We start from the raw sequence: 15667 nt of genomic DNA on the forward strand, positions 1-15667 counted from the left end.
CTCCAAATCTTCTCTTTTATTGGTGATTATTATTTTAATAAAAGGAGTGATTTAAAAGCATTATTTAAGGAATACTTGTTTAATCTATTTATATTAACACAACTTCAGAGGTGTTATTCCCACCTTGCAGGTAAGGTAAGGAAACTGTGGCCCAAGAGCTTAGGTAATTGGCTGCAGATCATGCAGCTAACAGGTGATTGAGCAACACCTGACTCAACTCTTGGCTACAAAATCCAGCCATTTCTTCATGTCATGCTGCATCCAACATTCATGCTGTGACATGTAGCTCTCATTGCCCCTTCACTTTCTCATATTTTGGTTATTCTTTCTCAAGTTCTTTAGGTATTATCCTCAGTTCTTTTGTTGTGCTCCTCTTCTGTTTGGCAATTTCATCTTATCCTTAGTTACACAATCACTTCTGCTGGTCTGCCTGCCAAATGTGTTTCCTCCAGCCTGGACCTTGCTTTCCTAAGATTCTCATTCTGTTTCCATTTAGATTTCCTTACCTGTGTCTTGAGGCTCCACTGGAAGCTCAAACTCAATTTTTCAGAACAGAATATTCCTTCTCTTTCAAATGTTTTCCCCTTAATTTTAATTTCTTTTAAGAAGATCACACCCATTCTCGTCATTTAAGCTCCAAATTTAAGGAATCACCTACTACCCCCCCACCCCAACTTGACAATGACTTGAAATGTCAAATGACATGAAATCCTGCCCGTTCTACCTTTTCAGTTGTAGCTTCCAATAGTGCCTTCTTAAATTATATTTTAACCAAATTCAACCATGTGATCATTTCTCTCTCTCTCTCTTTTTTTTTTTTTTTTTTTTTTTTTTTTTTTTTTTTTTTTGAGAAGAGTCTCACTCTGTCGTCCAGGCTGGAGTGCGGTGGCGCGATCTTGGCTCACTGCAAGCTCCACCTCCCGGCTTCATGCCATTCTCCTGCCTCAGACTCTGGAGTAGCTGGGACTACAGGCACCCACCACCACACCTGGCTAATTTTTTTGTATTTTTAGTAGAGACAGGGTTTCGCCGTGTTAGCCAAGATGGTCTCGATCTCCTGACCTCATGATCCACCCGCCTCGGCCTCCTAAAGTGCTGGGATTACAGGCATGAGCCACTGCGCCTGCAGAGCCTTCCATGTCTTTTCTTTCCTCCTATTATATTCATTGCCTGAAATGATCTTCCTCCATCTTACTTATGAACCAGTCCTATCTTCCCTCTTCATTCTACAATATTCATTAGGTGCCAATTGTTTTAGGCACCATTTTAAGTCAATAAGATATAACCCTCCCCTCAAAGAGTTCACAATGAGATGAGCGCAATAATAGGAACATCTACCAAGTCTTCTGGAAGCATAAGAGGAGCCATTGACTCTGAGGAGGCTCTACATGGCATAGCCTGTCTACTAACTTATGTGATCATCAGACAGACCTGTCTTGTGCACAGTTAACACCCAACTAACACGTCCTAAATGTCACAGTGCCAAGAATTTTTATTTATTTATTTATTTATTTATTTATTTATTTATTTTGAGATGGAGTCTCACTCTGTTGCCCAGGCTGGAGTATAGTGGTGCAATCTCAGCTCACTGCAATTTCCACCTCCCTGGTTCAAGCAATTCCCCTGCCTCAGCCTCTTGAGTAGCTGGGATTACACCATGCCTGGCTAATTTTCTTTCTTTTTTTTTTTTTTTTTTTTTTTGTATTTTTAGTCGGGACTGGGTTTTACCATGTTGGCCAGACTGGTCTCAAACTCATGACCTCAGGCAATCTGGCTGCCTCGGCCTCCCAAAGTGCTGGGATTACAGGCATGAGCCACCACGCCCAGCCAGTGCCAAGAATTCTAATAGACACTGGGAGTGTCTGGAGTTTGCTTATCCTTATAACAACTTTTATTTATTGGTACTTAAATTCTTAGAACACAGACATTTATTATTGCTTCCTGTTTCATGTTTTCTTTCTTTAAGACCTCTTCATAATGGGGTGTAAAAGTAAAAGTGGTGACTAGTCTCAAAAGAAATAGTGACGTGTAAGAACTTACTCTACCAAGGAATACAACTCTACTATCCACTATCCCTTATAAAACTTAAATACAGCACCTAGAAGAAACATAAGAAATGAAAATAGTCCTTACTTTTTCTTTTTTTAAGAGAAAGTCCTTTGAGTTGAATTAAATCCACCTGGGCAAAGGATATTTCTTCCAAAAGGAATGGAAAAACAAAATAAAGCATTTCTTTGGAGTCAACGCCTTTGAGCAATTACTGTGACTCTCATTATAGCAGAAGGAGATGCTATGAAAAATCTTTTAGACCCATAAACTACAGGGTTAAAGTTATAGTTGGGGAGAAAAATGTGAGGTCATATTAACTGAAGCACTAATTTTTTTAAAGGGTAGCTCAGTTTGTTGTACTATTCATGGATCTCGCCTCTACAGACCACTCACTCTAACCCTGTAGGAGACAGTTGGCCCACCTGTAATAACTGAAGCTGACAATATGAAAATCCGGGACTTTTTCTTGAAATTGCACAAGTCAGCATCACTGTCTGAAAGGCAACCTGTTGTGAAGATGACTGAACCCTTATGAACTAGTTTCCCTTTTAGTCTCTGCAAGAATCTTTTATGTATTACTATTTCTATTATTATTTAGAGATAGGGTCTTGTTGTGTTGCCCAGGCTGGAGTACAGTGGGACAATCATAGCTCATTGCAACCTCACACTCCCGACCTCAAGCAATCCTCTCACCTTGGCCTCCCAAAGTTCTGGGATTATAGACATGAACCACTGCACCTGCCCCTGGGAGAGTCTTTTAATCATACCTTTTTGTCACACTGCTGCAAGAACCCAACCAAGACATAAACCAATGAGTTTTTTTAAAGATGAAATAGAAAAACTTTTTTTACCATTTACTTTTTAAAATGCCCTTTATACTGCTAGAATAATAAAACTATTGAAAACCAGCCAAAGAGTAGAATTATGTCACACCAAATCAAAATAAGCATATTTGTGATTATTTTTAAATTCGCTTTGGCAGATAAAATCACAGTGCCTATCAGATTCATAGACATCAAAATCAAATGAGCAACACTCTTCTCATTCAATTATAGCCTCTTAGAAGCATCTATTTACTCACTATTTAATATTCAGACTGCCATAGAAAAGGCAGGGGCTTCCTATTTTTCTGTTCTCAACTCTGAAGCCACTCTGCCTGGGTTTAAATCCCCTCTACGCCATATACTAACTGGGGATCTTAAACAAGTTACTTCATCACTCTGGGCCGCAGTCCCTCAATTGTCAAATGAAATTGCTAATATCTACTCTCAGAAGACTTCTGTGATAATTAAATAGTTAAAATTTACTGAAAGTACTTGGAACAGTTTTCAACACATAGTAAGTGCTATAAAAGTTGTGCATTGTTGATGTTATCCCTGCTAGTATTATCCAGATCATGGGAATAGTCTACAACTTGCAAAGTGCTTTTGTAGACACTTTCTTACGTTATACCAAACCTCCCCACAAAAGTGAAATAAATTTCTAGTATATTAAGAAAATGGCAAAAATAATAAATGATAAACTCCCCCCAAATCCTAGCTTTTTACCTATTAATCAGTCCTTGGAATTATATACTTATTAGCTAACATGGCAAAGTCACCCTAAAGCATAAACATACTTCACTATATAAAATGTACCCTTACAACTTCAACTAAAAGTTGAAACAAATTCTGTCTTGGTTCAAACTTCATAGTTTTGTGCTAAGACAAACTCTGGTGCTAAAAGTGATTAATGAATAGGTATAAACAGAACAAGATTCTGTTATGTCTTAGTAATCTTCATTTAAGAATAAAAAAATTCATATATTGCTACATCACAAGTTCAGCAGAAACTGACTTCTCTTGACAACTATCCAGTTCTGACTTAAGCGGTGAGAGACAAGTACTGTGTCCCAATTTGCTTTGGGGCATTCTTGATAGTTTACACTATCTGTACAGTGGTGGTAGCTTAAATGTGAGTCATTTCCCCAAATTACTTTAATTCAAAAGTAACTGTAGAACCATTGTCAGAAATTCTTGTGTCAGGGTTGCAAATAATTGTCTCAGAGCTGTAATTGCCATGGCAGATATGAGGGAAGAACTAAAAGCACATTAGGCCATTGTGAAAAAAATTTCACCACAGTTGAGAAGTTTGACTTCTGTGCTGGTTCTTGAAATCCAAAATGCATTCCTGATATGCCTCCCATGGAAAGTCTCTTTGCTGAGTGAGGACAAGCAAGGAATGTCCTTTACAGCCTTTTCAATATCAGAGTCACTTCCAGGCCACAAGACACTACTTTTAGCCAATGTCTTCATGTGAACACATCCCAGATGTGCTAAATGTAATGTAGCCAAGATAACTAACAACCACCTTCTGAAATTACAACAAAATATCTCCATAAAAAGACATCTTTTGTGGCCAGAGAAGTCGTGCTGACGGTTTGCGAATATCTGGGAGGACTGGGTGTTTCCCGCCCACTCCCTATTACACCGAGTCCAAGGCATCAAAAATTAAACAGCTCAGAAATCGTTGCCTTTCACTGATAGAAAGGATAATCAAATTTATGCCTCCTAGAAAGGACTAAAATTTTGTATCATTTTTGAGAAAGCACAACTCTGTTTGCCTTAATGGGAGATTAATAGCCTTAGGAATGAAGAATTCAAGGATGTGTGATATTTGAGGTACAGATACTCACATTCATTCCCATCCCCTTAGAAAAACAATTTAATAAAGTAATATTTTTCCATTATGTAAAATATAATCAAGATATCATGAAAAAATGACAACCAGCATCCTAGAAAACTAAGTCCTCAACTAAAAATTCAAAAGGTAATGAAAACTGTAAACTAAATATGCCTGATTTAAGACTTATCCTCAAAGATTCATAATTAGCTACTAATCAGCTGAGATCTACAAGGAGGTGATGATATGTACTTGTTGGTCTCCCCATAGTCCCATTTTAACATTAAATTTGGGATTAGCATAATTAGTGTTTCCGTAACCTTTTGGTTTAGTAACAATATATCTGATTAGGTATTTTTCCTCATTTGAATTCCCAGGGGTAAAAAGGTACATTTCCCATTTTAATACATTATTGTAACAACTGTATCTTTGTGGAGTGATATTCTGTCCATCATTATAATCAACTATATTTTCAGATAACTCCATTGGGAAAATATGGGTTAATCTCTTATAATCTAGCTGTCTAATCATTTGAACATCTTAGTCTCTCTGTCCAAGAAGTTGTATGTCAATTTCTCTCCCTGTTGCCTTTGCCTAGCTTTCTTAAGATTGGAGACACAAATTTCAATAGGAGTAGTTATGTGCACTCAGAAGATGCTCTTCTCATCAACACAATGACACACTCATTACAATCTTGAAAAATATATGATGTCTCAATGATTCTAGTAAAGAGCCTTACTTTCCACAAGACTGTGGAAAATGTTAGATCCAAATATTCATTCACTATAATGGCAACCAACTTCCAAATTTCTTCTTTCCTCGTTCTTATTAATTGTAAAGACATTTATTACATTTCTACCATGTGTCAGGAAGTAGAAAAGTGAATGCAAAAAGTAATTCTGCAGCATATGCTGAAAGAATTTTCAGATATGTAGAGTGGAGACATATGGCACTGTTTTCCAATATAAATAATCCTCGCCAGACCATTTGATTCCATTGGTGAAATTTAAATGTTTAAACAGTAAATGATGAGGTATAAATATTTGATGATGCTGCTGCTGAATGAAAGAGTGACTTCAATAACCACCCTGAGTTTATCAAATATCCTAGCCTCAAGACAAACAGGGTTGCTGAGAAGGTTTTGTTAGGAGATTATTCTATACTCCATAGATAGCAAGGAATAAAGAAAACTGTATTTGTTTTCTTTGGGGCATTAATTAAAACCTCCCAGTATTTGAATTCCAGGAAGCATACTAACTAACATGAAACCCAACAGACCCTTCTACCTCAACCATTTTAAATACAGGGTTTGCTGAAATTCAGAGTTTGAGAACTTACGCAATCCCTCACCAGTAGGACTTGAGAATGGATTTCACTGTTTGTAATTGTTTAGTTTTCGGAATAAGCAGTCTTCTGACTTTCAGAACAAAAGCTGAGAGGAGGGTAAGCAAGCAAGAAATGAGCAGATAAGCTTTAGATACAATCTCCTTACTGAAGGAAAATGACTGTATTCACCTAACATAAATCAGTGCCTCATAAAATCACACTCAAAGACAGTGGCACACAATCAATAAAGTGAAGCCCATAGTCCCCTGGCACACAGTATAAAAACCTACTAGAGTACTATTTGTTACTGAAAAGACTGAAATCAGTGGTGCCAGTGCAGGCGTGTGCAAGCTTGCCAAACACTGGGGAAAATGGAACTTCAAGAGGTAATTTCAAAGCTTCTGCAAAGACCATGTTGTTGTATGGGAGGTATATAACTCAGTAATGGACTCAGCTTACAGTCCATCCCAGAGAGCACAATGGGAAACAGCAGGAGAGGGAAGGAGATTTAAATAAACGAGAAGACTGACACTGATCTGAATAGCAATATGAACTTCAGTGGGAGAAAGGTCTTCCTCCTGGACAATGGGGAAAGTCGTAACTAGTTTGCTGTTTTAAAGTTCTAACCCCAGATTCTGTGACATCTGTTATATTTCCACAATCATTTAGTGAAGTTAGGTGCAACTTTGGAAGGTGGTGTCACAGAAGATGAGGAACAATACATACAGGGACGTATCACCAGCACTATCCTGCCCTATATTGGCCTTCCTGTTTCTATGGAATTTCTTGCATTCTCAACTGTAGTGCAGCAGTCCTTGATCTTCAAGCTGTGACCTCCTGATCCACAAACAAAAGAGTGTGGCTGGCTCACAGGGCAGTGAGACGAATGCATGGCTCCGAAGAGCTGGCAAGGAAACAATGGGGCAGAAGACCCCAACAATGGGGGTGGAAGACCCCACCCCCACCACCACACACACACACACACGCACACACACACCCGCACACACACACACGCACACACACACACACGCACACACACACACGCACACACACACGCACACACACGTGCACACACGCACACACACACACGCGCGCACACACGCACACACACACACGCACACACACGCACACACGGAGTGAGAGATAAAGACCTCATTATTTTTCCCCAGAATACTAGAAATAAATTATTCTTAAAACAGAGGAAGAAAACTAGCACTGGTATTGCTTATCAATGTAATATTTGACAAAATATGTACGAAGCTAAATTTTAATAAATTCAGAATATATTTAGAAGTTCCTCAGATAGGAGAGTCTATGGAATCTATGGAATAGAGGAGTTGTACATGGTACAACTTCAAAGGGAAGCCTTGAGAATTAAATGAGATAATATCTACACACAGTTTAATACATAAGAAGTTCAGTTTATGAATGCTCCCCGCATTGGCAATGATAATGCACGTTAGTGGACCTTAGAGGAAATGATGTCTCAGAGAGTAACGTAATTGGCTTGAGTCTGGGTTCTTCCACTTACTGGCTTTGTGATCTGAAGAATTTTAATTAACTGCCCCAAGGCTCAGTTTCCCCATCTATGAATAATAGTATTTACACTGCAAGGCTATTTAAAGATTAGGAAATTAAATAGGAAAAGTTTTATGTTCTTAGCCCATAACAAGTACTAAATAAACAGCTACTGTAATATTTTATTTTGTGTTTAAAGGAAAGTATTAATAAGTTTCAATCTGGGGAAGACTTGCACAATTGGTGACATAAAGAGGGTGTTACAATGCCCAGTGCCACAAGACAGCCATGGCTTTTACAGCTGACATCAATATCCAGCTCCAATCTTCTATAATTTTTCAAGAGAAGGCAAATGAAAAACAGCATTCATTTTGTGAAAGACTACTTTGAAACCAATTTGACGCTATAATTTCTTAAAAATAACACTTACTTGTGGATAGGTTTCAATCACCCCTATTACATGTACAAAGCAGAATTCTTCAGAGGATAATTTAGACAGACTTTCCTGGAAGTAGTGTTAAAAGGAAAACGAATATTCCATGTTCTGTGGGAAAAGAGCTATTTTCCCTCCTATTTAGTTTTAACACAAGAAACATATTAAGTATATTTATAAAGTTATTATCATGCAACAATTGCTCATTAGTGGAAAGGCTGTGCTTCCTAACACATATCCATAAGTCTTTCCATAGCCACAGGGTGCCCCTCTAAGTCATTCTTCCCTTAACATTCGGAGCCTTGCAAAACAACAGATGACTGGTATTCAGAATACATGACTATACAAAGAGTGTTTATAAAACAATAAGAATCTTGTAGAAAAGCTGACAGAAGAACTGAACTGGCATTTCATATAAGAAATACATATGGCCAATAAACATGAAAAAAATGCTCACCTTCACTGGTAATCAAAGAAATGCTAATAAAATGGTGAAGACACCATTTTATACCCAATAAATTGACAAAAATTAAGAAGTCTTACAAAATCAAATGTTGAAGAGGACGTAGATCAACAGAATGTGGGATGCAAATTGGTACAACTACTTTGGAAAATACATCAATATATGCTCTTAGCCACCAATTTCACTCCCCAGGGGAATGTGCTCATGGAAACAAATAGTATCATATCCTCATATCCTAGACATTTAGATCTGCATTGATAGTAATAGCAAAGCAAACAACAAGCAAAACATCACCTGGAATCAACCCAAATAACAAGTGACAGGAAAATGGACAAATAAATTATGGAATATTCCCAAACTGGAATATTACACAGTAGTAAACATAGATTAAACAGAGCCTCACCGTAACACACAACTACTTTGATGAATGTTAGAAATAGAATGATGACAGGGAAAAAAAGGGAAGTCCTAGAAGACGTGCAGTATGGTATTCAAAATGTGAGCTACCAGTGGCCTCTGGAAGGGGACGCCAGAACACATTGGTAGACACAAGTTACACGTAATGTTCTCATTCTTCAGTTGGGTGATGAATTCATGAGTCTTTATTATATTATAATAATTATATTATAATGCTTTATAGTTAAAATTTATGTTGTATATATTTCTTCATAAAAATCCAGTATCATAGTAAAAGAAAATGCTCAAGAAATATTAGACATCATGATGACAGCTTCCTACTGGGAAGCTGGGACGTACTTCCTACGTGGGACGTTCTGTTGCTTTCCAGCTCTCTTTGAATCCTGGCTAAAATCCAAAGCACTATTTTAGGGGATGATACACGATGCAACACCTATAGATTTGAGCCACTATCTCACTGACCTCAGAACAATCCACATCTTCCTCTTGCCATACAGCTTCTTAGTGTCTTTTCATGCTCCCTTTTGCTTCAAGACATCAGCAGATGATGTTCTCTTTCACCAGCCATGCTTTCTGTCCCCCAACCCTGAGTCCTCCTAGCTTTACTTAACTCCTACTTAACCTTTAGATCTCAGCTCAACCATACTTCCTCAGGGTCATCCTCTCTAACCTCACCAAGTCAATTCTCATTAAGTCCTCTTATAATAGCATATACATCACCATGTACTTTAGCTGTATATTTACTTATACCAATCTTTCAATGATTTCTATCACCCTCTATTAGATTATAAGTACCATGAGGAAAGGAACTGTACCTTTTTTTTCCTTTTTGGCTGACCATTGATTCCAACACCTAGCCCCAAAGCCAGCAAATTAAGTACTCAATAAATATTTTTGACTGAATGTATGAATCAATGATTTTGAATAGAGATCACTCAATTTATCAACAAAATTTGATGCTGAGTGCCCTCCTATTCAAGGATGGCTGATATATGTTGTATATCATGTCTGATAGCTTTGGAAAACATTTGAGATTTATTCAATGTTACTTGTACATTACATATTTTTAGTAAAAGGCTGGGTGCCTTGTATTAATACTAAAACTACAAGGTACCCAGCCTTGTACTAAAAATTTAAATATTTAGCATAGTACTAAAAATATAAGATGCCCAGCCTTGTACTAAAAATAGTTAATATGCAAATATTAAATTGTATTACTGGCTCATGCCTGTAAACCCAGCACTTTCGGAGGCCAAGGCATAAGGATTTCTTGAGCCCAGGAGTTCAAGACCAGCCTAGGCAATATAGAGAGACCTCTCCTCTACAAAATTAAAAAAAAAAAAAATTAGCCTGGTGTGATAACATACGTCTAGGGTCCCAGTTACTCAGGAGGCCTAGGCAAGAGGATCACTTGAGCTCAGGAGTTTACGACTGGCCTGGGAAACTTAGCAAGACTTCATCTCTAATAAAAATAGGAAAATAATCTGGGTGTGGTAACATACGCCTGTGGTCCCAGCTACTAGGAGGCTGAGGTGGGAGGATCACTTGAGCCTGGGAAATCAAGGCAGGAGTGAGGCATGACTGCACACTGCACTCCAGCCTGGGACACCCTGTCCAGCCTGGGAATCCTGTCTCAAAAAAAAAAAAAAAAAAAAAAAAAAAAGCACATAAAATTCATTACCTATGGTTGGCTGAAAGAAGGAAATTGTGTTGAAATCCAACAAGCAAAATGTTAGAACACTTAAAAGATGGACAATTTCTATATTTAGCCTGAAAGATTGGAAGGTAAAATACCAATTAATCATCGCAAATGTAGCCTAATACAAGAGAACACACTAATATCCCAAACGTCCAGTCCAGGTTATCCCCCTGCTACAATGTGTCTATTGCAATAGGATTTTCATATTTTACTAAAAAACAAAGAAACCACCTTAAGGCTGCACATCATGCAAGGATCTGACTCAGCAACATAATTCTTAATATTATGTGAATATGTCAATTTGAAGAGATACAAATTCACTATTCTCTTTTTAAAATATTATGTTTGAATGTGTCATAATTTATAATAGAAGATAAAGATAATTCTTTTATCTCATTTTTCCTCATGAAATAAATAATTTCATTACTATAGTGTTTATTGCTACATTAAAAATTATACAAATCTAATCTTAATCATTTCTTGCATCTATTTGTCCAGGAGGCCACATATTTGGCCTACTTTAATAGGAGCAATTATCTGCTCCCATGAGCTCCTAATTGTGTTTTATATGTAAACCATAATTTTCAAAGAATTTTGCAGAGAGAAAACTATGAGACAATGATTTAGAACTAATGAAAAATAGAAATCCCTTAAATTTTCATCAACATTTCAAAGCACTAAAACAATTATTACTATGAGGTCTCAGTTCAAACAAACGTGGAGATGCCTGAGCTAATTAAAGGGGCCAAGTGCCAAATGCTTACCTTAGAAAGGTCTTTTTGAGAAAGGCTTTATTAGACTTATTATGGTTGTATGAACACTATTTTGGAAATCAGTTTGATTCCCTGTGGCATACACCATGATAGATATTTCACGACTTTAATGCATTTAGAACTATAACTAGAATCCAGGGCACAAAGAAAGTAAACCTTTATTTTGAATAACATGAAAAGCACATTTGCTGGTAAGGAAGCATGGCTGTTTGGTAGTACTGTGGTGCTAGCCTCTGAATTATAAATGTGGATTTTCACAGGTTTGTGAATCACCTATTGAAATGAGCTTCTGGATAAAACAAGATGAAACATTCTCAGGCTGAAAAGAAAGTGTAAAATCTTTAATAAACTTGATTTGAGGTAAACCAGCTTTTCTGAATTAGTGAATTGAAGAGAGGAAGACTCATTTCAGTGAACTACAGGTTGCTGATGCTGATCTAATACTCCTAAGGCAGGGAAGAATGAGTCAATGAGTATCTCTCTACTCTTCTCTCTCTCTCTCTCTCTCTCTCTCTCTCTCTCTCTCTCTCTCTCTCTCTTTCTCTCTCTCTCTCTCTCTCTGTGTGTATGTCAGTGTGTATGTGTGTAATATATACATATATATATTTTTGTACTTATGGATATTGATGCATATTTGTAAAATGAATTAGGTCTTTGAAGATTCTTGCTTTCTCCCCTGGGTGTTGGTAAGCATAAATGACTGGGTTGCCTTCAAAAAAAAAGTGAGCAAACACATCTCTTTTCTGCTTTATTTCATTGATTCTAACGCACCCATTTCTTTCCCGCATGTTTTAACATTTCTAAATTACAGGTCACTTTAAAATCAATGGTGTGCTTTAGTTTAATTGGCAGCATTTATTTCTTTTTAGGGATACATAAAATTATGGATTGACGAACTATATTGAGTCAAAAAATAAGTACACCTTTTAATCTCGCATCATATCAAATATTCATTGCTTCACAGTATGTGGCATCAGTATTATATCTGTTTTCTAGTTAAAGTAAGATGAAAACATACAGAAATTTAGAGATTTAACCTTTGCAATCAAACAGTTTTCAGTGTTTTCCCCTTTTTCATGATACATTTTCTACATGTAGCCCAATTCACCACTGTAAATTTTGATATCATAGGCCCTGAGTGGGCTTACATTAAAATTAGTAAGGAAAGTGACAATATTGATAGAGATGAGAGGCATATTTATCTTACAAATCAAGAGTAATGGAAAAGTAAATAAGTAAGAGACACAAATGGAACTAATCTCTGAACCATGGACAATATTACATTTCTCTCCTTTTAAAAAAAGTTGCCCCTTGATACCATCTCACATCCACTAGAATGGCTAAAATAAGTGATGTGGAGACATGGAAAAAGCTGACATTGTGATCTGAACAATAACACATGTTGGTGAGGATGTGGAGAAATTGGGACCCTCATAAACTGCTAATGGGAATAGAAAACTGTCACTTTGGCAGTTCCAAAAAATTAAATGTAGAGTAACCATACATCTCGGCAATTCCACTCCTAAGTATTTACCCTAGAGAAATTAAAACAGAGGTCCACACAAAAACTTGTACAGAATGTTCATTGCAGCATGATCCATAATTGTAGAGACAATCCAAATGTCCACGATGACTGGATAAACACAACATGGTATATGCACATAAGAGAATATTCTTTGGCAATAAAATGGGACTGAAGTGCTGATACCTGCTAGAACATAGATGAGCATTGAAAACATTATGCCAAGTGAAAGGAGGCAGTCACAAAAGACTACATATTGTATGATTCCATTTACATGAAATGTCCACAAGAGGCAAATTTAGAGACAGAAAATAGATTAGACAGAAAATAGACAGGCAAGGGCTGGGGCTGGGAAGAACGGAGAGTGCCTTCTAAGAGGCATGGGGTTTCTTTTAAGGGTGATGAAAATGTTCTAAAATTAAACAGTGGTATTGGTTGTAAATCTATAAATATATCAAAAAACTCTAAATTGTATACTTTTGTAGAGTGAATTTTATAGCATGTGAATATCTCAATAAAGCTGTTACCAAAATATAAAATAAATCCATTAGACTGGTTAAGGAAAATCACTCCTTAAATAATATTGAAGTACATCTCTTAAGGAAAATAATGTCAGTTCTGTCCAAATTTTTGCTAAGCAGCTGAACTGCTATTTGCCAGAAAGTTCTGCATTTAAGTGCATCTGTGCAACAGATATAATGGCACATGTTTTGAATGTTACATCTGTTAGTAAATGTAGACAGGCTCAAATTGCTAATTAAACATGAAATTGTATGTGTCAATTAGGAGCCAATTTCTTTTTAAAACTGTCTAAAGTTTAGGGCACAATAAATCAAGCTAGTATCTGGAACTGTTTGAGTCTTGACCTGTGTGGGAAGGCAGTCCAGTGCACTGAATATAGGCTAGACAGTTTCCATGGATACCTCACACTACTTGAGGTGTAGAAACTCAAAATTATAAACAACTTCATGGAAATTATGGTTCACAAAGTATATTAGTTAAAAAAGCCCTCATCTTCCTAAAAATAATCCTGGAATTTATTTTGTTATCAAGTAGATAAGGGTTTTTTTTTTTCTTTTTTGTGGGTAGGGGTGGGGAAAGAAGGGGAACAAATTTTTAAAAGGACAGCTTTTAAGTTCCTTTGTAATTCGTAAGGGAGGAAGAGACATCCAAAATGTTGCTCTCATCATAAGCTTTATAGCAAACCTCAAGAGTTTAAAGACAGTTTGCTTTTACAGGAACTAACCATATTGAATTATGCCAGCTGAGTTTAATTAATCTAGCCACTGCATATTAATATGCTAGTCTTTCCAAATAAACGTACACTATAATTACAACCAGGCTACTCCACCCACCATCCTTTTACTCCTTCCCATGAAATAAGACTACACATCTTCCAGATGTGACAGAAAAGCCATCGTGGTATTTGCCAACCATTTCAGAATTAAGCATAATAAAGGATGAGAAGACGACATGTAGCTTCCATAAGAAAAGAAGATGCTTCCCACAGACTTTGTTGACAAGACCTGACCACACACCTGTTTATTTACAGCTTTAGCAGGCTAGAGAAGGAGGAGTGAGAAGATCACATTGTCAGCTTTTTCCATGTCCCCAAATCACTTCCACTGTTAAGCAGTCAGGTCCCAGAACGCCAAAGGCAATCAGCATGCATAGAGATGCAGTCATTTTCTTTGGACCACTTAATCTAGTCATTACAGGAGGACCCGCAGGACTAAGGTAAAGAACACAAATTGTTTTAATAATGGAGATGAACGAATCAGTCAATTCGATTTGAATTAAACTAATATTTGATTATGTATCAGGACAGTTTCACAAATGTCATCTCATTTGGTGCTCATAGCAAAATAACACCTAGCTTAGCAGCAAGGGGCAACTGCATTATCTGCTCTTCCAAAATTTTTTGAGGAGTGTGCATTTGTTTTAAAGCAAAATAACGACAGCTTTTTGAAAAATTATAAAATGTTCACTAGACATGTTGAGGGCAGAAGTTGATAGTGAAAGATCACAAAAAGAACTATACCAAGAAAGATACTTATATTAAGTATATCTCTGCTCGAAAAACATTTTCTATGCTATTGTCAACTCTTCTCCCCTATTTCAAATTCACTATCATCTTGACTTCCCCAAATTCTGTTTTCTCAGTCTCTTTTTTCCCGAGCTGTAACCAATCATTTCCTGTCCATCCTTCTTGCTTCTTCTGGGTGGCTAATTGCTTTAAAATAGCAGAGTGCTCCACAAGTGATCAGCCAGTCAGTGGAACAGGAGCACACTTCACACCTCTGTGCATTCCACTGCTCCCAGGGCCTTTCCCACCAAATCCTCCTTGCTCTTCTGGTCTGTTTAATGTCACTGTCTTGAAGAAGCTGTTTCTGACACCCCTCCCTTAGCCCAGTTTGTGCCCTCTGGTTGCACACTCATACAACACTCTGGACTTCTCCTTCAGAGTAAATTTAAAACAGAAATTAATTAATCCCTGTCCAACTATTTGGTTGGTATATGATTTTCTCACTAAACGTCAAGAAGGTGGAGTGATTGTTCATCATTGCCTTTCCAGGGCTGAGCAGACATTCAGTAACTTTTTTTATATGTATTTACTGTCTCACTCATTTTTTTTCTATTTCCAAATACCTCTACATTCTGTCATTTCCATAATTTCCTAATAGATTTTTTTCATAGAATTCATATTCTTGCTTTTCAAAATCACCTAAAAAGTCATACTATGACATAAACATTATTTATCCTATTTTGACCTCTGATGAATAGAAAGTAATTACTCTCAGCATAT

At 36.9% G+C, this 15667-nt stretch overlaps 1 protein-coding gene across 7 annotated transcripts in view; it reads right to left on the bottom strand.

Moving 5' to 3' along the window:
• The window catches only part of ITPR2 (inositol 1,4,5-trisphosphate receptor type 2), a 496384-nt gene that overhangs the window by 159601 nt on the left and 321116 nt on the right, over positions 1 to 15667 (bottom strand). Inside the window, exon 38 of one of the 7 annotated variants that reach the window (XM_074006446.1) lies at positions 14400 to 14593. The exons of the other annotated variants lie outside the window; for them this stretch is intronic. Within the exon in view, the coding sequence (XP_073862547.1) occupies positions 14567 to 14593 (27 nt within the window). The 3' untranslated portion in view covers positions 14400 to 14566. Of the gene's footprint in view, positions 1 to 14399; positions 14594 to 15667 lie in introns of those variants that run through there. 7 annotated transcript variants of the gene reach the window in all.

The sequence above is a fragment of the Macaca fascicularis genome, chromosome 11 (assembly GCF_037993035.2).
Source record: "Macaca fascicularis isolate 582-1 chromosome 11, T2T-MFA8v1.1".
NCBI lineage: Eukaryota > Metazoa > Chordata > Mammalia > Primates > Cercopithecidae > Macaca > Macaca fascicularis.